The following is a 21,545-nucleotide window of genomic DNA, read 5'->3' as shown; positions in this document are numbered from 1 at the left end:
CAAATAAGAGTGAATGAAGATACAAAATTACACCAAAGGACTTTGCAGCACTTTTCTAACAAAGATGCGACCCTGTAGACTGCCTTAGAGAGCCACAAAAAAAATGTACAGACTAGAGTGAGTTGGACAAAAAGGTTAGTTTTCCATCCCAAATGCTGTGCAGACAAAGGGATGTTCGCAGACAGACCCTAATTTTGATGGTTCCTAGTTAATTTATTAGATAAATTAACTGTCCATATCTAATCTATAGATTTTAGACTTAGCTGCTTTCATCTATATGCCACAGTGTGTACCTCTTGAGCATTTCTAGGTCTCTAAAATTCAGTCTAGCACGTTGTTTTCATCTAGTTAAGTACAATATACTGTATTAGGAAAAAGAAGCACATGGGGTGGGTTGTGTATGATGCCCTGCAGCTATACCATTATTAAAAGCATCGCAGACAGTTTAAGCTATGACACTTCATATGCATTCAGTCCCACTGCATTAAAGTCTTCCAGTTGCCTGGAAAACAGACATGGAGGCTTTCCACATGCATTCAGTCCCAGGTGCGCTCCGACAATGCGGTGCATGAGGAAGGCATGGAGCGCAGCCTGAAGGAGAGATTCTAACAGAAAGAATGAAACTGATTAGTTCTGTTGGGCGGGGGCCAAACAGCTATTTTACTTCTGGCGATCTCAAGGGCCGAACTCTTGTTTCCAGCCTTTGTGTGTTTAACAGAATCCGAAAGAGCGATGAATGGTCTATTTAACAAAACCTCCCTGATGAGAAAAGGTGAAACCACAAGAATGTGAAAGAACGCAGTTCGTGGATGTTATCCACATGACCTTGGAGAGTTCATACCAATTCTCTCCTTGAGAGATGGAAACTTCCAAAACTAATTTAAGCTTAGTGAATGAGAACATTTAGTAACTAACGGAGACACTGATCCAGACAGAATACTAAAATGAGAATCGTTTTAAAACATAGCAATGAACAGAGCACATGTCACCTAACTAACAGCCACAGAGAGAGACACGATGATGCACAAAGATGTAGCTTGTGGTGCTCAGGATTAGGAAGGGCTCACAGTGGTTGTGAGATGAAGACAGATATTGTTCTAAATGTAAGTTAGCAGTTGCCAAAATCGAGGAAAAACTGGTGGTTGCCTAGTTATTGCACTGAATCTTTTCGCATTCAGCGACTGACTTTAAGGACCAGACAGAATTTAAATGTTCACTGGTTCCAACCTCTGGGTGACCACAATCGCCTTCAATCAGAAGGCGCCTGCACAGGTCACCTGGTGGGATACAATCTGTCAGGGTACCTGTGTCATTGACCCAGTGTTTTCAGTTTTGGACCTTTTTTCATTGTTGTTGTTTCCCGTTTTATTGTGTTAGTCTCTTGCCCATGTGCATTATGTTTACTTTTGATTCCTCTGTTCCATTAATTCGATTCATCCCAGCTGTTCATCTCATTATCCAGTCTATTTAAGCCCTCAGTTTCTCCCAGTTCCTTGTCCTGTCACTGTCAACTCATCATGCGTGTTCACAGTTCATTCAGTCGATTATGTTCAATTCATCCAACCTATTAATAAATCCATGAGTTCTGCATTTGGGTCCCCTTTCTCCATTCTCCACACACCTGACTGTGACACAATCTCCAAACAGTCACCGTCCAACTCAGACCAACTCCAATCACACTTAGATTGGCAAAGGTCTTATCTTATATAAACACCAAGCACATATGTCATTTAAATCAAAGTTAAATGACAGTCTTGCAGCAAGTACGTCACTATTTTTGGAGGAATTTCTGTTTCGGATCTATGAGGTTCTGGCTGGACTGCAATTGATTTAGGCATCAACAGATGTGTTTTGTGCTGGTTTTTAACAACCACTTGCTACACTATTATGCTGCTCATGCTGTGGTCTCCAACCTGTGTTTCCCCTAGTGTAACTGTATAATTAGTGAGTAGTAGAAATAAGGAGATGTGCTGCTATCATAGACTTTAATTTAAAGATGGACATAACCCCCATCAAATGATTTTTTTTGAGCCAGAAGTGACCATATCTGTACTACAGGGTGGAGTGCTAAGTTATTAGCTAAGGCTAGGAAACTTTGTTATACCTGGCTTGGATATATAAATATCCGTTAAATAGTCCAAGTTCATATTAGTAAGTAGAAGAATCAGGTAAATGCATAAAAAAGCTCAAAGAGTCCCAAATACCACATATACAGCAGAGAAGCCACTTCTCATTTTGACCTGCCAGATGATATGCAAATTCTTTTAAAAACCAAAAACACAAAGCAAATTGTTATGTACTTGAGTGGCCCCATACATGGGTTTCCAACCACCTATTTTATGCACATTTGTGATTTGTTAAATAAATAAAAACAAAGACCCTAATTGTAATGCCATCATTTCTTTCTTTTTTCCCTACTTTTTTAAAAGCAGAATTGGATGGAAATTAATGGGTATGTTTGAATACATCTGCTCCAGATTGGTCCATTTGGATGAAAGCCCAACTGCTAAAAACACAAAAGGTGACACACGTCAGTATATAAAATTAGCTGATGTTCCAACAGCGATTAGCTCCAGTACATACATGCTATTATGGGCATACAAATAGCACTAGCTGGAAAGCACACGTGCAGCTGTGACTCACGAGTTTAACTACTTTGTTGGTTTCAAACTTAGCTCATCAACTCGGACTAAACTGTGGATGATTTTTTTGGCTTGTTTTCATTTAAATAAACAGATATCGCTAAACCAAGAGTGGTTTTGTGTCATTCATTTGTGGTAATCTGCAATCTGAACATTTGTTTACGAATGAAACTTGATTTTGTTGTTACTGGTTGATTCTTTTATGCCACTAAATTTTCAAATAGTAAATAAAGCATTCTAATAATGCCTGCTTCTTAAATTAATTACATTCTAATACTTACAATTCTTAATTTTCGAGAAACCACTATAGAATAGAATCAAATAGAACAGAATAGCCCTTTATCGTCATTGTATATCTACAACGAAATTTGGCAGCATGCTGTGAGCCCATCAAGTGTTTTCTCAGTGCTGTCTGTGTGCGGGGAGAGAGCAGAGAGAGGAACTGCCTGCACTAATAACACCAACCATCTGTTGGACACCAAAGAGAACTCTGTCTCCCCACCTACCTCCTCCTTTGTGTCTTTCTCTCACTGACACTGTTTATCTTCCAATCTCTAGCCCTCTCCCACTATATCTAATAACTCGGTCTGTTTTCTCACTGTGTGGTTTTTTCTTTCTTTTCCCTCCTTCTACTTTCCCCTTGTCTATTCAGTCTATTTTCTTACCATCCACTCTCTCTTAGTCTTTTCAGAGCGAGCCAGAGAACAGGGAGGGTCTGCATTTGGGAAAGAAGACAGAAAAAATAATAATAATAAAAGAGGAATATGGCGGCATTTCCTAGTTTACATGCATGGACAAACATGGACATCTGAAAAGCTGATCATGACATCAGCTCTGTATTATTTGTATTATTTGGACTGTGTGTGTTTCTATGCATGTGTGAACTATGTTGTATTTTGCTTGCTGCGCACACCTGACAACCCAGGCACGCCCACTACAATAATACATCCAATATGCAATATACTGAGGTTGCATTTGAGTAGGTGAATATATGTAAGTGTGTGCATGTACAAGTAAACCACTACTGAGGGTTTGATTGCCGACTGATAGTAACTCCTGTCAACTTCGCCAAAAGAGAAAAGAACAAGGATAACAATGACTAAATTCAACCTGGCGTCTGTTCTCTTCCAGGTCTTTCTGTTGTTCTGTGGGTTTGACAGCCAATACAAGTGAGAGCAGCTATGAAAAGGATGAAGAGTGGAAAGGCAATTGGTCCAGATGGCACACCTGTGGAGGTATGGAGATGTCTAGGAGAGAAAGCAGTAAGCAGAGGACTTTTTGACCAGACTGTGATTTTTGGTAAGTGAGAAGATCCCAGAGGAATGAAGGAGACGTGTACTTGTATGGATTTTCAAGAACAAGGGTGATGTGCTGAGCTTTAGTAACTACAGAGGGATAAAGCTGACAAGTCATACCATGAAGATATGAGAAAGAGTTGTTAAAGAGGTGAGGATTAGTGGGGAGCAGTATGGGTTTTAAGATTTACATGATGGTTTTGAGATGGTTGCATGAACAAAAAAAAAAGAGGTGGAGGCGCAGAGTTGAAGATGCTAAGCTTTTATTGGGAGTCACCGGAATGGACTAGATCAGAAATGAGTATATTAGAGGGAAAAGGTCAGGTTGATTGGTTTGGAGACAACAACTTCCTTCAAGAAGTCTGGAGAACTATTTCCGAGGACTACTTAAAGAACGCTGCCTCAGAGTGTTCAAACTGTGTTAATAAAGAAAGGTGGTCATAGCAAACGTCTTACATGGCATATTCATACCGTTCTTTATTTCATACTGACTTTTTAAGAAATCTATTTAACCTCCTAGGACCTGGCGTCCACATATGTGGACATCACATTTTGGGATGTCTAGACCAAAATAATACATTTTGCTCCACAAGGGCCTGATATCCAGTTACGAGGACATTATACTGCCACTGTTCTACTGAAATTTAAAACGAATGTCCTCCTATGTGGATCTCATTTCTCTCAGAAACAAAAATCAGGTAAAAAAAAAAAAAAATCTGGAAATTCTTTGTTTTTACATTGATCAGGTCCCAACGTGCCCAAATATCAAAGAGAAATTAAAAATGCATGTCATGAAATAGTTCGGGTCTTAGGAGGTTAATATTCAAAATTAAAGATGGCTTGTGAACATCACTATGAATTCACTACATGTTAGATGTCAGTTTCAATTCTATTAACGATGTATGTCTTACACTGCCCCCATGCTATCCACACTACCTTACTAAGAGCTGGATATATGGTAGTCCAATAGGCTGTGGGTGCAGTGAAACAGCAATATCATTCATTTTTATTTTTTTATTTCAAATTAAATTGAAGTTGAAACAATGAAACAATTTTCAATCACCATGTGTTGACAGTATAACATTATTTTACAAGCTATAACTATGAGTGAGTGGAGGAAATTAATAGGTCGTTTACAGATGGCCGTAGACACTCACTGTACCTCTCTCTCCTGACCTCCTCCATATATAATGACAATGATTGGAACCAAAAAATTCAAATTTGGATTCATCCCTCTATTTCCAGGCCAGTTCTTGTGTAACTTGGCGTACGTCAGCCTTTTTTTCCTTGCTTTCCTGCTTTAGGAACCTTCTTGACAGCGACATTGGCCATTAGGCTTCCATAACAGTAGATGGAGCAACTGCTGTTTTTTTCCCCAATTTCTCAAGGACATGACCTTCAGATACTGTTCATCCAATGTAGATGTTTTCTTATACCTACCACTTTCTCTTTTTTTTAAGGACACACTGCACATCATCCCGAGAGTTTCAATAATACCTCTTTGGGAATTACCTTGTTGGTGGAAAAATATTATTTTAAGTCTGTCGGACTGTGTTATCTTTGGCATTTTTCATTGTGGCGGGGCGTGGCATGGCTGCAGGAGAGGCGGACACACCTGAGTTCGATCAGCTCATCATGCCTCCCCTATTAAACGTGCCAGGACCTGAGGAGTTTTGTTGTTGTTTTGGTGTGTAGGATGCAGCTGAAAAGGTGTGGCCGTGAGCTGTAGAACGACGACCGGGAATAATAATAATAATAATAATGGATTGGATTTATATAGCGCTTTTCAAGGCGCTTTACAATGCCACTATAAAGTGTGTAAAGAGCGAATACGTGGTCGAGTCCATCTTTACTGCCACATTCATTGATTCAACTAAAATATCTGACCACATTAAGTGTTTTTGCAGCCGACTGCTAGTAGCAAAGTGCCTACAGATACAATTTAAAATTGGTTCTTTGCTAAGTTGTCTGTTATGTGTAGATGCAACACTGGTTCATCCCTTGAGCCTTTTTTAAGCTTGAATGATTCATAAGTCAATGTTCAGGGTTTAACAAATAGAGTATTCCTCTGAATATGACCAAGCACATTGACTTGACTGAAAACGAGTGAAAAGTCATCCAAAGTCATTCTAAAGAAAAAAATTAAAAGACCTTCAGAAAGATTGAAGGAAAGATAACACAAAAATAATACAAGGTAAGATGAAAAAAGGTATTATTTAAGTATAATACAAAAAAAGATAATACAAAAAATAGAAATAAAATCAGGGTTTAGGATTTGTATGTGTGCAAAGGGCGGTCTGACATCAAAGGATGGGAATCCAGGAGGAAACTAGTGGCTCAGTCTATAGTGTGTTTATGAACATGTTAAAGGAAGTAAAAGGAAGTTTAGAGCAGATATTTAACTTGTGGTTATCAGCATAAATATATTTATGTTGTTCTTCTGTACTGTCAAAAACAATTTCCTTGAAAAACAGAGGGCGGTGTTACTTCTGTCTCTTCTTCAAATATCATAAAGAAGAATCAAAACCAGGTCAGTGTCTGCTCTTCTTTTTCTCATCTACCACACAACAAAGAGACAGCAGACAGTTGCTCGGCATATGTTCGCAGGTCTGTGTTACAACTTTCTCAAATCTCAGCGTTAACAAGCCCTGCATTATAAAGCTGGGAGACGTAGCTACGGGTCAGAACTATAAATCAAAGTGACTCGCAGGAAATTATAATATTTATGACGTGATGAAGTGTGTGTCTATTCTAGCACTCCAGGATTGACAGTATCTGTGACAAATCTTCCTGCAACAGTAAAGTACGATAAGTGTTGCTTTGCAAAGCGTTAATCACAAAAAATTTTGTGCAATCACAGTGGGTTTTACCATTTTGGGTGGGTGAAAAAAAGTAGCTGCCTGTAATTTAACTGCACACATATAGATTTTTCTTGGAACGTGTTCCCGTGAATTGGTAGGAGTGGAGCAAGGTGTACAGCTCTGGCCTTGACACAATATTTCAGTGCGAGAACAAAATAATGGAGCGGCAGTGCAGGTAGGCATATAAATGTTGTTTCAGAATACGCTCACTGGGAATTCACAATAAAAGCGAGACGTGAGCGGCATGTACTCGCTGCTCAAACGTCTGTTCTGTTCGGTCCACACTGGCTCAGAACGAGCTGTTTGTCTGTCTGTCTGTCAGCAGCATGAAGCAGCGAAAGGACCCTGGCCAGACAACCCGTCTCCACCAGCGGAGATTTATAGAGCAAAAATAAAACCCACAAAAAAAAAAAAAAAAACAGGTGGGGTTTTTTTTGTTGGTTTGTTTTATTTTTTAGGAGGAAGAAGTCAGGATTATTTGTACTGATTCACTGATTTCTGATTTACTTAGTAGTTTGATCAGAGGGAGAAGGGATTGCAGGGGGCGTGGGAATGGTTTGTGATTTTCAGGAGTTTTCTAGTTGCCAACAAATCTCTTGTAAAGACCAAAATCAACAATGAAGTGATTTGACTAACACGTATTGTCTGGGTATTGAGAGCCTGATGTATCTTATTCCTCTGTGCAAACTGTTGTTGAAAGTTATTAAAAATACATCACTGAGACACACTCCTGCACTGTAGACTGTGTTTGTTTAATAACAGCTTCATAGACTAATAATAATAGATACATACAATCCCTGAAGAGGACAGTATGTATGCCTTCTTAAAACACAGGCCTCTGATGTTTGAAATGCACAGCCTTTCATGAAATATGGGAACATACCAATGAGAAACAGGGTAACATATACAAGGTATGTACAGTATGTATGCATTTAATGACATACCACCAACTATCTTGGTGCAATAGCAATTACTAAGGTAGCTTAGCTAAGGGAAGACAACAGGTGACAGGCCGGCAGACCAAAGCTCAATGATATGTGTGGAAAGCAAAAGCTGGGCTGTGTGGTGTGATCCCACAGAAGATGAAAAACCTGAAAAACGCTATGGCAAGAAGTTATTGCAGAAAGATGTCAGAACGCTCAGAGTAGCACAGCCTGCCACTTACTCGTCTGACGCCTGCCCAGGTGTCTGGTTGAATAGTGTTTTCCTTTACCATGAGGATGGATGCTTGTATGTGATGTGAGCAGCAGGATGCACTACACTTAAAATAAGCAGCTGGTCAGTGACACATCCGTGGCTGATCTGCGGACAATCCCTGGCTGGTCCTTGGTCGTAATGAGATCCCTCGCCAGCGACACAGTCAGTGTACTGATGTGTGCTACCACAGCTAAGTAACATGTAATTGAATACTGGTGTAGTCAGTGTGATGGGAAATGTTCTACTGGGAAATCTGCTGTCATGTAGTTGTTACTGACATGTACCTCCTACCTATTGTTCCAGACCATGTACCAGGCATGGATGATACAGCCTCAAAATTATATTTGTTAAAGCTGTATATGGATATGGTAGCAAAAAAAGGAAAAAAAGAAAAGAAATGATGACAGACTACCTGATTCAAAATGTGAATGTATCGCTACAAGGTGTCAGAAGCAGCAGCATTATAATAGTAACAGCAATAGTAGTGACATAGTGGACCAGCATAGTCAAATTTAAGTACAAAAGTAGCCAAGGTAGTGTTTACCCTGTAAATTTTAAGTATCTGACACTTTAACAAAGAAATAACTTTAACTGGCAGCTGGTGAAGGACGGTCATCCGTCACCAGCTGCTGGCATCTCCTTCTCACCCAGTATCATAGCCTGGATGTCAGGGTTTGGGTCCGTTTCAGTCTGTTTTGAGATCTTATGTTAATTCTTGAGATAATGTTGAGTTATAGGATTGCCTTGAGTTTAGTATAGGATGTTTCAGCTAGGTCATCTGTATTGGCCTCATGTATTTGTTGTCTGCGTGTTTCATTTTGTAAAGCCTGTGTTGTCTACGTCTCTCCATGTTTCCTGATTTATTTTGAAAGTCTTGTGTTTCTTTGTTCAATGTGTTTAGTTTTACTCTTCTCCTGTGATGTCATTATGTTCATTTGTGTCAGCTGTTTCCCCATGTGTTTCCACTTCCCCTGATCACCTCCTGCGTGTATTTAAGTCCTCTGTCTTCCCACCATATTACATCTAGTTACTCGTTCTTCATGATTCGGCTCAGGTCGTGTTCATGTCTCATTTCTTGTTTCTTCGTAGTTTTGCACTCGTTCCTAGTCTGAATCATGTTCATGTCAGTTATCACAGTTTCGTCATAGTTCTGATTGTTTAGTTTTCCCAGTGTAGGTTTTAGTTTAGTTTACGCCCTGTTTCCTTTGCTTTATTCTGTATCCATGTTCAACCAGCCTATAATAAACGGCTTGCTTTTTGCTTAAAACTGGAGTTCCTCTCTCTAGTGTCTGCTTTTGGGTCTGCTTCACAAAAACACTGGTGTACACCGTGACACTGGAGGGACGTAATGGGTTTTTTGCATCAAGCAGAAAAAAGTTTGTCATCCCGGGAACAATTTTCTTGCCAAATACTGGACTTTGTTGGAAGTTTCTTGATATCGCAAGATGATAATGTTTTATTGCGTAAAAGGATAATGTAAAAGGATAATGTTTTATTGCGTAAAAGGTTATTATATGTTATTATTGTGTTTGAATGTTTGCACTAACAAGGTGATTTCCAAAAAGCAAGAAGAAATAGCAATAGCAAAAACCCCACAACTATCTGTGCAGCAGATGGTTAGTTCATACTGACTTTTTAAGCAGCCTATTTGGATATATGGTGGATGCAGTGTCATATTAATATTGAAGTTATTTGCCACCGAACAATTTTTCAGTCATTCTGTTTTGATAGTACAGAATTATTTTACAAGCCATAACTATGAGTGCGTGGAGGAATTTAATAGCTGAAGTGATCATTTAAAATGTGTACCCCAAGCTTACACAAGCACACACACACACACACACACACACACACACACACACACACACACACACACACACACACACACAAAGATGCAAAACAAATTTGTGTTTTTGAGAGCTTTAAATAAATGATTATTAGATGGTCTATTTTTTTAAAGGGGAGTAAAGTGCAGGGTATTGGAGACAGACCTAAAACAGAGAACAGATGTAAAGGCAAGTGCACGCATACAGTATGCAGACAGCGCCAAACAGGAAGTCAGCCACAGGGTGTTGAGATGAGCAAAAGGAAGAGATGCAAAAGCAGAGATACATACAGAGAGGCACACACACACACACACACACACACACACACACACCTTATCCCCTCCCCGTGTGCAGACTTATTATAAGTCCATTCCCACCCTCACCCTATATCTGACAAGTAAGGACTATAACACACTGCGCTGCCATCCTTTCGCCGACACCCCTGCAATAAGCACACAGGCTTTGCACGCACACTCAGACACACACACACACCACCTAGTGAAGGTCAGGTTTCTCGTCAGTGTCCTGTCTGAGTGTGTAGACCACAGTGAAAACCACACAGCATGGACACGCTGTCCTGTCTGTACAGCTGGAGGGGCAGCAGAGCTCGCCAATGTCACTGCAGGGAAGCAGGCTGTCAGCGGGAAAGGAAGGACCAGCAGTGACAGCATTATACTGACGGAATGACAAAATACACACATGTAAAATATTTGCAGAAGCGTTGGATTTTAGTGTAGACTGCACCGACAGATCCGCAGAATAGTACAGGATGCTGATCGCCTACATCAACCCGAAGTCTGCAGCGGAGTTGAACAGCATTATAATGAGAGGTGTTTTAAATACGGTATTTTTTAGAACAACCTATCGATTACAGTTCTCCAGCACCACAAACTGTATGAGCTGTGCTAATCGTATTCACAATCGTATTTAAAAAATCCTTAAATTATACACACATTAGAATAATACTTTGTTTTTAGATTTTTACTACTTGTTCCAAGCGCAAATCTGGCAAGATTCAAATATTGATATTGATATTGATAGATTAAAATCCAGTTGATTCGATTGTGCTAAACTAGTGTGCTGCAATCAACAGCCCGTCATCCAAAACGCACATTTCGCTCAGTGCTGTCGAGGGAGTTGTGTCTCCTTTCCTTCACAGACGGTCGTTAGCTGAGCACTTTGACAACAGCAGCCAAAACCTTCATTTTAGCCACAAATAAACATAATTAATGCTAATCACTTATGCATGATATGATCTGCTGCCAGGAGGTTTTATGCATGTGACGCAGCAGGCAGTATTGGATAAAATGAGAGAAGCTACTCTAATGTTTTTCGGACATTGGCTTTTGCTAATAAATGACAGTACGGATTTATAAATGGTTTGATAAGAGCACCATTAAATTTGATAATCTCAACTTCTGTTTTTTAAAATGAGCACTTGTTCTTTTCTTTAATCATTTAACTGCTCAAGTCATAATGCTTTAAATTTCCACCTGTAAAAAAACAGCTGGATTCAATCAGTATAACATACACAGCAGTAAATTCAGAATGAAGATGAGATGATTTCTTTTCTTTACCAATCAGACCAATAGGTATGAAAATCTGATGCAAAAAAATACTATTTTTACTTTTACTTCTTAAACAAAACCATAAATCAGATCCCAATATCAGCCTTATAGAAATTGGTTAGGAGATACGTAACCAAAACACGGCTACGCTAATGACTAGATCTCTGCTGGTTAAAGCTTGTTGGTGTAACCGGTTTGTTCCTGCGTTGTGTCTGACAATGAAAGGTAAAAAGAAAGACCTCCAAGTAAATAACTTGTCTACTACAGCTCCTCTTCCACAGGGGAGTTGTAGAAAAGGGGAGAGACCAAAGGGGTACCCCAAATTTATAGGGTTACACCAAAGAAGAAGAAAAGGATGAGGAGGGGCACTAACTGATAATGAGGATAACTACAGGCTTGGAGGTCCTAACAGTCAGGTATACCAGGAACAGTTTGGGGTTTAGAACACATTTTGTGTAATTATGACAATATGTAAATTATGACCTGGTTACACTGACCTGGATCTACATACAGCCAAAGGTAAAACTGTGCTTTTGAGGTTGTGGCCCCCAAGTTGTGGAACTTCCTTCCACTGTACCTATAAATTTGTGGACACTCACTATACCTTTAAAAAGAAACTTAAGACCCACCTGTTCAGGCTTGCTTTTATTTAGTTTTATCTAATTACACTATTTCAATTGCTTAATTTAAATTTTTGTATCTTATTCTGTGTTGTAAAGCATTTTATGAATTTTGTTCACCGTGTAAATAAACCGTACTTACTTCTTCAAATGGGTTCTAAAATTATTGACCCCAACATGTTAAAACCAGCCTTTTTACTCTGTGACACACAAGAGTCATCACTGGCAATCTTTGGACTTGTAGGTTAAATTGTGTGTGGTCCAACCAAAGAAGATGCTGAACAATTGTTTAAATGGTTATGAGGTTAACTTTGAATGGCCTTTAGATCAACTTACAGTGAATCTATTTGAAAAACACAACAACCTCTAAACCCCAGCTGGCTTGTTTGAGCATCCTCTGGAAATGCTAAATTTTTCTCTCATGGAATTCTCACTGACAATGACGAGTGATGTTAGCAGCAAGGTAGCAGATGTAAAGACCTAAAGTCATGTGTAAAACCTTTCCTTTTTTTTCTCCACACAGGTGTACATGTTTGGGTGGGGGCGGTGGGGGGTGTCAGGAAAAAAAGAGAAAGAAACAAGCTAAAAATCCAAAATGTCACTGCATTCCTTCAAGCAAAAAAATGTCAGCAAAATAACAAACCCCAAATGAGCGTCTGCTTGCAAATGTCACTCAAAGCCTATAATCAGCAACACAATGCCTGCTGAACTTGGCAAAATTGCACTACACTTAAAACAGCACTGAAAAATGTCACATCTAAATTTCAGAAACACTACTAACTTTTAACTTTACTGTTTTCCAAACTTTTTTTTTTTATTAACAGCATCTGTATTGTGACATCAGCCAATTACACTCTAATGGACCTGATCATGTGCTCTGTTGTTTAGAACAATTTCTGTCCTCTCTGCTAGCTGTGTGTGGCAGTTAATACTGTACGAGTTTTGAACTTTGAACTTATCACCCCCCACTTAAAAACACCAACATCAATTATTTTTTTTTGCAAAGTAACAATGAGATTCGATTTGAATTTCAAAACCAAGCTGAGCTTAAGATGATAATCAGGTTGTGTCAGAGTCATTTTTGACGTGTGTGAAGTTTTTAATTTTTATATGAAACTGTGCTGAGAAAACTGAGACGACACTATGGAGAAAAACTAAAGAAAAATCAGAGGTGATTGATTCTGACTAGTGTTTCAAGCAGTGTTGCCAACTTATCAACTTTCTCATTAAATTTAGCAACTTTTAAGATTTATCTTAATTCAATAATTTTGTATCAGTTCATATCTAAGTATCAATTTTTGTGACAATCTTACTATAATCAAAAGGGAAACTGATAGTTCCATCTGCTGTAAAGAATATTCGGTGGTTTCACTCTGTTCTGGGGCCTTCCCACCTTTAACATGCGTGCGCATGGGAAGCTTTAGAAGGGCAGCAAGACCAGAGCTCCGAACTAAAGAGGACACAATGACAGCAGATATGAAAATTAGTATTCCAGATGAAGCTTGAAAGTAGGAGATTGGATTGGTGGTGGTTTACAAAGCAGCTTTCAGATGAACATCAAGTGTGGGCATTAGTTTGCCTGTATGTAAAAGGTAGTATAAAGGATATATGTGTAAAAGGTATCAGCTGAGCGTGAAATCAGCTCATCTGCCAGGACTGCAGTTTGGTCTGTTTAGAGCATCCAGGAGGTAGAGTTGCAGATATGTCTTTAAAGGTGAGACACCAAGATGATCCGTAGCAGTTTGAGTTATTAAGAAGGATTTTGAGACAGGGAAGTCATCACTAAGGGAATATTATAAATGTAGCCATGATATTTGTTAGGCAAACACTAGAGATATGGTGATCACGATACACCATATTCACAAATATGCTGTAGCATGAGCAACATTATTAGCTGAGCAGTTTAAACATCCATGTTCAGACAGCAGTCAAAGCTCAACACACTTACCTGCAGTTCTGTAGATGATATGACTAAAACAGACTTATGCAACATCTGTTACGCACTCATCTGTTCAGTTAGACAGGGATTAAACGCTTCCTGTTAACAAGCAGATACAATGTAATTTACCCATAACAACAGCTCACCATATGAGATTGCATTTGGTGGCAGTGAAATCTGAGCCAGTCTAAATTAGTTTAATGGCTAACCCTTTGTTCTGTTGTTGGGACCCTGTGCATTAGTACCCTGTTTGCTTATTGCAATACCCCTCATTTTATTCAGGTTTGAAAAATACCAGCGTTCAACATTATACTGAGATTACGCTTGGTCACGCAGCCTGGACCGTGTGATGCTGGAGGAAATACAGGCCTCCCTCCAGAGGATGGGAATATGTTATTACCAACAACAATCCATTACCTCAAAATGCTTTTTCCTGTGAGCAACAGAGGTGACTCACCTGTTGTATTATCACACCTGCAACAATCTCAGGAACACACACACATAGACGCAAAGCCATATACAGCACTGCATGACACGACAACAGGCGGCTCCATTGTATTCTTTACAATGGAGTCAATATACAGCTCATGCTGTTTAAAAAAAACCAGTCCGCTACTGCATCTAAATATGCTGTGAATGTGCAAGATTCCCTCAGGCATTTATGGAAGGATTCAGTACATGAAAAGTAAACAGCAGGCACTAAACATATGTGCCATGCTGTTTAATGTGGGACCAGCTGATGTGCCTGACAACCTACAACCTGAAATTTGAGCTGCATGGCATTGATGAGCTTAACATGAGATACATTTTCCCTCTGCACTGCTCTGTACATGCTACTGTATGCATGTCCTGAGGCTTTTCCTGAGGTTTGGGAGAACCTATGAATGTTATCTAAATAACTCAAAAGCTTTACAAAACAAGACACCTCCTAAGCAGCTGTTCTTCATTATCTAGTCAAGTTAGATAATAAATGGGATGCTAATTCTGCCAAGCAGCTTTGACTCCATTGCATTCTTGTAGTACGACTGAATGCTAAACAACACAAAACAGCACAGGCTGGTCACTTCAATCAGATGTAGTTTTAATCTGGTCTTTAAGTAATAATTTAATGCCTGTTTCTGGGTCCAAACTGCTCTGTGTTTATTAAGGCTGTTGTGTTTTTAACATGTTTTAATGCTTTGTATCTTGTCGTACTTAATCTGAACAAGCCCCTTAAAAAAGGCAGTGATCACTGTCGGCCTCTCTTGATTTTTATTACCATTACTGTATGGACGTTTTTAAGCTCAGTTTTTAAAACCTTACAATGTAACCACAGCTCAGCCCATGCAGCAGTATATTAATGACTAACCTCACATTGTGGGTGGATTATTTCAGTTGTTCTCCTACTGAAGTTTGGTCTGTTTAGAGCATCCTGCCATGCCACATTTGTCCCTAACCATCGGGAACCCTTATGTTAACTTTTATCGAGTGGAAAAAAAGTAAGTGTTCATCCTACAGCTTCACTGCGCTAATGTGTTTATATCATGCTAACCCTAGCTCTGTAGCTAGCCACCACGTAGCACATCACTATATACCAGCTAGCCCAGCTTCAGTAACCCTACAAACATCACTGCTGTTTAGTTTTCTGTCTTCATTTACGTGATAGCAGAGCTGTATGTTTTATTTTTTTCCAGAAATTCCTCAGTCAGAACATGGTGCATTGTGTTTAGATGGAAACTAGCGAGCTAACTTCCTGCTTCGAACTCTGTTAAATTTCATAAATCCTATTTCTCATGGATGCCTGGATGTTATACTTGTTACACCTGATAGAGCAGCCACATAGAGCAGATGAAAGAATTTACACAGTTTGTAAATGTCATAGTGTTCGTTTGACTTTGGGAGTTTAGACCCGGAAACGGCTAATGATGTCAGACTTACAGACCGGATTAGCATGCGGAATTTTGAGGGTTGATACAATTTTTAACTGGTGGGTAAAATTAGTAGTTTTATCATCAATGGCTCTGTGTTTCCTAAAGTAAAAATACAATGGCAATTTCCTTGTGACTACAAAAAGATCTGGTCTGGTCAGCGGTCTGGTCATTACTTTAAATTTTTTCCCCATATGGTGGCAAACCGCACACAGTTGTGGTACCCAACTGGTCACCAAGAGGTACAACATCCTCATCCAAATTTGGCAAAGGTTTGCAAACAATCAGAATCTGATTTACAAATGCAGGCAGACTCCCAAACATGTTGCAATAAATCAATCTGCACTGATGAAAGCAACAGGGAAATACTGAACTTGACAATTTCTGAAATTCTGTTTGAAATCTATGAGGTTCTGAATGTAAGTAGTTCATGTAAATTTCTGAGTATGTAGGAAGCAAATGAGAACAGCAGACCGAGTCCAAAGTTGTGGGAGCCAAGTTAAGATAGCCAATACTTCATTCCACGCAGAGTACTCGGCTTTCATGAGTAACGTCATAACCAACGGTTACGCAGTGAAAGTGCCAGAACAGGACCTTGATCGCGACGATGGAAAGGTTTGGTACCTACCGCACCACGGAGTTTACCATCCCAAGAAACACAAGCTTCGAGTGGTCTTTGACTGTGGAGCATCGTACAAAGGCACCACCTTAAATGATCAGCTGTTACAAGGACCAAATCTTACCAGTACCCTTCTTGGGGTAATTATCCGGTTCAGACAAGAGGAAGTGGTCATCATGGCAGATGTGGAAGCAATGTTCCACCAAGTAAAGGTGCCTGATGAGGATTCTGACCTTCTTCGGTTCCTGTGGTGGACATCTGGTGACATTACTCAGAATATGGTGGAGTACAAGATGGTGGTTCACATTTTTGGTGCAACTTCGTCACCAAGCTGCGCCAGCTTTGCTCTGCGCAAATGTGCTGAAGACAACCGAGATCCAGCCAACAGCCAAGCGGTTGACACAGTCCTGCACAACTTCTATGTGGACGACTGTTTGAAGGCTGTGAGCTCAGAAGAGGAAGCCATACAGTTATACCACACTCTTAGAGCTGTATGTCAGAGGGGTGGATTCAGGCTCACAAAATGGATAAGCAATAGCAGAGCAGTTCTGTCTGCTATTCCAGAAGAAGAAAGGGCATCGCAGGTTAAAGATCTCGATCTGGATCAGGACACACTCCCCATTGAGAGAGCGCTGGGAGTCCAATGGTGTATTCAATCTGACAGCTTCAGGTTCAAGATTGTAATGCCAGACAAGGCACCCACTCGGAGGAACCTTCTGTCCACTGTGAGTTCTGTCTACGACCCACTGGGTATCTTGTCACCAGTCACGCTTCAAGCAAAGAAGATTCTGCAAGAGCTTTGCAGGAGAAAGATTGGCTGGGATGTCATCATACCTGCAGACCTAGCTCACAAGTGGCTCAAGTGGAAGACCCAGCTCCGCCAGCTAGGGAACATAAGCGTTCCAAGATGTTTTAAACCTGTGGGCTTCGGAGAGTCAGTATACAATCAGCTGCAACACTTTGCTGATGCCAGTGAAGAGGGCTACGGTACAGTAAGCTACTTGCTACAGAGGAACAGCCGTAACGAAGTCCACTGCGCATTCATGTTGGGAAAGGCAAGAGTGGCCCCACTTAAGCCCATTACAGTTCCCCGCATGGAACTTACCGCAGCAACCATGGCAGCACGCATAGACAGGGTTCTGACATCTGAATTGCAGCTTCCGCTCCAACCATCTGTATTTTGGTCAGATAGTACCACGGTACTCAAGTATATCAGCAATCAAACAAGTAGATTCCGTACCTTTGTTGCTAACCGTGTGGATGCCATCTTGAAATGCTCCAGTCCAGAGCAATGGAGGTATATCAACACCTCACTGAATCCTGCCGACTTTGCATCAAGGGGGCTCCAAGCAGAGAGATTCATGCAGTCCCACACATGGTTACAGGGGCCGGACTTTCTCACCAAACCCATGGAAGAGTGGCCAGAAGAGGTGCACCCAGTTGAAGGCCTGACTACAGATGACCCAGAGGTAAAGGGTAACCTGGTGTGTGCTAGTACAATCAAGGAATGTGAAGATGTAGTGCTGGAGTTCCTGCACTACTTCTCATCCTGGTTTAAACTTAAAAGGGCAGTGGCATGGATGCTTAAAGTCAAGAGCATTCTGCTGCAATTGTGTCGCAAAAGGAAGGAGTTGTGTGCTGTTAAAACACAACCTGAAGTCGAGAGGGATATGGAAGGTTTCAAGGACAGCCTGTTTCAAGGGGACACCAACAAGCTAACGGTAGAGAACCTTGCGAAGGCTGAAGAAGCAATCATTCGCTACTGTCAGAGAAAGACATTTCCTAAGGAGATCAGCGCACTTTCTAAAGGTCAGGGGGTGAAGAGGACTAGTAGTCTTTTCAAACTGAGTCCAGTACTTGAACAAGGCATCCTTAGGGTCGGAGGGCGACTCAGCAGAGCAGCACTACCCGAGGAGGCTAAGCGGCCAGCAATCCTGAGCAAGGATCTTCACGTCACGAAGCTTATCCTCAGAGAAATACATGAGAACTTGGCTCATAGTGGTCGCAATCATGTTATCTCCAAGTTGAGAACAAAGTTTTGGGTACCCGGTGCCAACTCTGCAGTACGAAAAATACTCGCTAGGTGTATTGCCTGTCGGCGTGAGCATGGAGTTGCAGGACAGCAGCAAATGGCCGACCTACCCCGAGACAGAGTTCTGCCAGATGACCCTCCATTTACTAACTGCGGAGTGGACTACTTTGGTCCGTTCGAGATCAAACGTGGTCGAAGTACGGTGAAGAGGTATGGAGTCATTTTCACCTGCCTAACCACTCGTGCAATACACTTGGAGATGGCAGCCTCGCTGGACACAGATTCCTTCATCCATGCTCTCCGTCGCTTCATAGCCAGACGAGGCCAGATAAAGACCCTTCGTTCTGACAATGGAACTAACTTCATTGGTGCAGAGCGTGAACTTAAAAGAGCCATTGCTGAATGGAATGTGTCCAAAATTGAAGACCACCTAAAACAACAAGGCATTCAGTGGATGTTCAACCCTCCCTCAGGACCCCATCATGGAGGGGTCTGGGAGAGATTGATCAAGTCAGTGAAGAAAATCCTAAATGTTACCTTGAGGCTCCAGACACTGGATGAAGAGAGCCTGCATACACTTCTGTGTGAGGCGGAGGCCATTATTAACAGTCGGCCAATAACCAAAGCGTCCAGTGATCCAAATGATCTGGAAGTACTCACTCCCAATCACCTGTTGCTGCTCAGGAACAAACCATCTCTTCCTCCCGGACTGTTCGACAGGCAAGATCTCTACGCAAGAAGAAGATGGAGGCAAGTGCAATACATGTCGGAAATATTCTGGAAACGATGGGCAAGGGAATATTTACCACAACTTCAAGAGAGGCAAAGGTGGACCCGTCCATCTCGCAACTTTTTGGTTGGAGACATTGTGCTTATTGTTGACGATACAGCCCCACGCAACTCTTGGATTACAGGGAAAGTAATCCATGCTATCTCAGACAAGGCAGGAATGGTGCGGCAGGTTAGGATCAAAACCAAGACGAGTGTACTGGACAGGCCCATTATGAAGATTTGCCTTCTGCAGGAATCGGACTGAAGTAATCAACTGCAGAGACTGAAGTTTGTGTACCTTGGCTCCACAAGTGTAATTTGGTAATTGTGTAATAGAGTCACAATTAGGGGCCGGTATGTGGGAGCCAAGTTAAGATAGTTCATATGTTTAGTATTTATATTTCGCTGTTGTTAAGCTTGTTTGTGTAATTAATAATTTTAGGAAATAGATGCATGTTTATGGTGGAACTAGGTTATGTAGTACCATGTATACATGTGCCTTAAAGACTCGTGTTTATGGTAAAATCCGGGCATCACGGATGTATGCAAATTAGTGCATGCGGTGCGGGAGGGGGGAGAGAGAGAAAAAGAGTTAACACGGCATAAGATATACGGGGCAGCAGGGTAGAACAGAGCCACACGGTTTTCCTACCGTAGTAGGTTATTTTGTTGAGGACAAGTTAAACCTGACCACTCCTGTAAGATGCAAAAACTGTGGAATAAATTTTTTGTTACATCTTTTCACATCGGAGTCCCGTGGAGTTCTTTTTCCTCTTCAAACTGACGTACGCGAGTGAATCACGGGAAAACTGGTCTCACGGCTTAAACAAAAGTCTTAAACCACAGTGTGACTGTAGCATGAAGGGAAATTAGCTTTAGAGTACATGAAGCTGTTTTTGAATCCTGCTTTAAAACCTGTTTTAAACTGTTATTTAAGGAAAAGCAGCTTATGGGAATTGATTTGAATTTGAATTCAACCCCAGGTGGTCACTCCAGGAACTGCAGCTTATAGCAGTTTACCCTAGCTTTTACTCATCAATTCAATAATCAGCACCTTCGTATCGTACCGATGGCATACAATACTTCAGAATTTGGCCATGGTCAATAGATTTTCAGATCATACATCAAGTAATCCCCTACTATTACACTGGTGTTTAGGAGACATGGATTTATTTAAATACATTTTTAAAAATCAGTGCTATAAACAGACACAACCCTGCAATATATTATGTGTATGCTGAAGCAGATCTGTATGAAGGATTCTTTACATTCTCCACATCTCTCTTTGCTCCATACAGAATGACTATAATTCCTCTATCAAAGTGAAGACTGAAATCAGACCTAAAGCACTCAATAAAGGAGACACACAGACACAAAGTGTCAGACGTACGCTGCCACATACAGGTTTCACACACGCAAGCAGCAAAAGTTCTCTCTTCAGTCTAGACATGTGGGCAGAATAATGACAGAGGAATGCAGAGGGAAAGTGACAGAGTGGGAAAAAGAGGGACTGGAACAGAGTGAGAGATAATGAGAGTAAAAAAACGAGTGAGACAGTGTCAAACAGGGAGGGAGGGGTGAGCAGACAGAGGTGGGTGGGAATGGACAGATAGGGTGCAAGGTGATGTCTCACAGCCTGTCTGACCCGCGGCTGTTGGTAAGGAAAATACTGAACAGGTGTGTGCAGAGCTGTGGACGTCAGAACAACTTTATCACAAAGATTAACTGGTAAGTATAAAATTATTAATAACCCTAAAAGTTCAAAATCATGCTAGCATTTCTTTTCTCTCTTATTTTAGTCTTTTTTTTTTTGTCCCTATAAATGTCATTTTAAATGCGAGTTGAGGAAATGGGCCTATAAAAAAATCAGACGTCCTCCCTGGTTTTAATTTGGCTGATCTCCGGTTCAAAGCAGCTTCTAGTGCACCTCTGGATTAGGGCTGAACGATTATGGAAAATAATCTAATTGCGATTTTTTGCCCCAATATTGCGATTGCGATGCGATATGCGATTATTTTTTAAGGTATTTGTCTTCTGTATTATCAAACAAAGACAAGCAATACATCATATAGTATGGCCAATACTATATTACATTAATTTTAAACTGTTCTTTCCTGGAAGACAGACCTCTGTTATGATGACATGAGGTGATGCATGAATTGATGACTGACATTTTTATTTAACTTCTTCAATCACAACAGTATATTTGAACATACACAATAGTTTATTTTTAGCTTACAAACATCTGAGCATAAAGTGCTGACAAGG

General features: G+C 40.6%; 3 protein-coding genes across 3 annotated transcripts in view; 2 read left to right on the top strand and 1 right to left on the bottom strand.

The window, feature by feature from the left end:
* Positions 1-21,545, top strand: part of LOC309717771 (uncharacterized protein) — a 352,978-nt gene that overhangs the window by 227,709 nt on the left and 103,724 nt on the right. The window lies entirely within an intron of this gene.
* LOC309717776 (low-density lipoprotein receptor class A domain-containing protein 4-like) overlaps positions 1-21,545 on the bottom strand; it is a 272,052-nt gene that overhangs the window by 217,636 nt on the left and 32,871 nt on the right. The gene's annotated exons all lie outside the window — the stretch shown is intronic.
* Positions 17,053-20,104, top strand: LOC309716458 (uncharacterized protein). Its single transcript, XM_082550258.1, has 2 exons — positions 17,053-17,383; positions 17,414-20,104. Exons 1-2 carry the CDS (start codon positions 17,158-17,160, stop codon positions 19,540-19,542), a joined length of 2,355 nt encoding a protein of 784 aa, XP_082406384.1. The 5' UTR covers positions 17,053-17,157; the 3' UTR covers positions 19,543-20,104.

The sequence above is a fragment of the Aulonocara stuartgranti genome (genome assembly GCF_965226115.1).
Source record: "Aulonocara stuartgranti genome assembly, chromosome: 11".
Taxonomy (NCBI): Eukaryota; Metazoa; Chordata; class Actinopteri; order Cichliformes; family Cichlidae; genus Aulonocara; species Aulonocara stuartgranti.
Note: the sequence above shows the minus strand (reverse complement) of the source record. Positions and strands in the feature narration are given on the sequence as shown.

Bases quoted from the DNA above. Each gene is read 5' to 3' on its own strand.
- LOC309716458 (XM_082550258.1), top strand. From the start codon at position 17,158: ATGCCAGACAAGGCACCCACTCGGAGGAACCTTCTGTCCACTGTGAGT. The intron at 17,384-17,413 runs GTTTTAAACCTG...TCGGAGAGTCAG, and splicing joins GAACATAAGCGTTCCAAGAT to TATACAATCAGCTGCAACAC.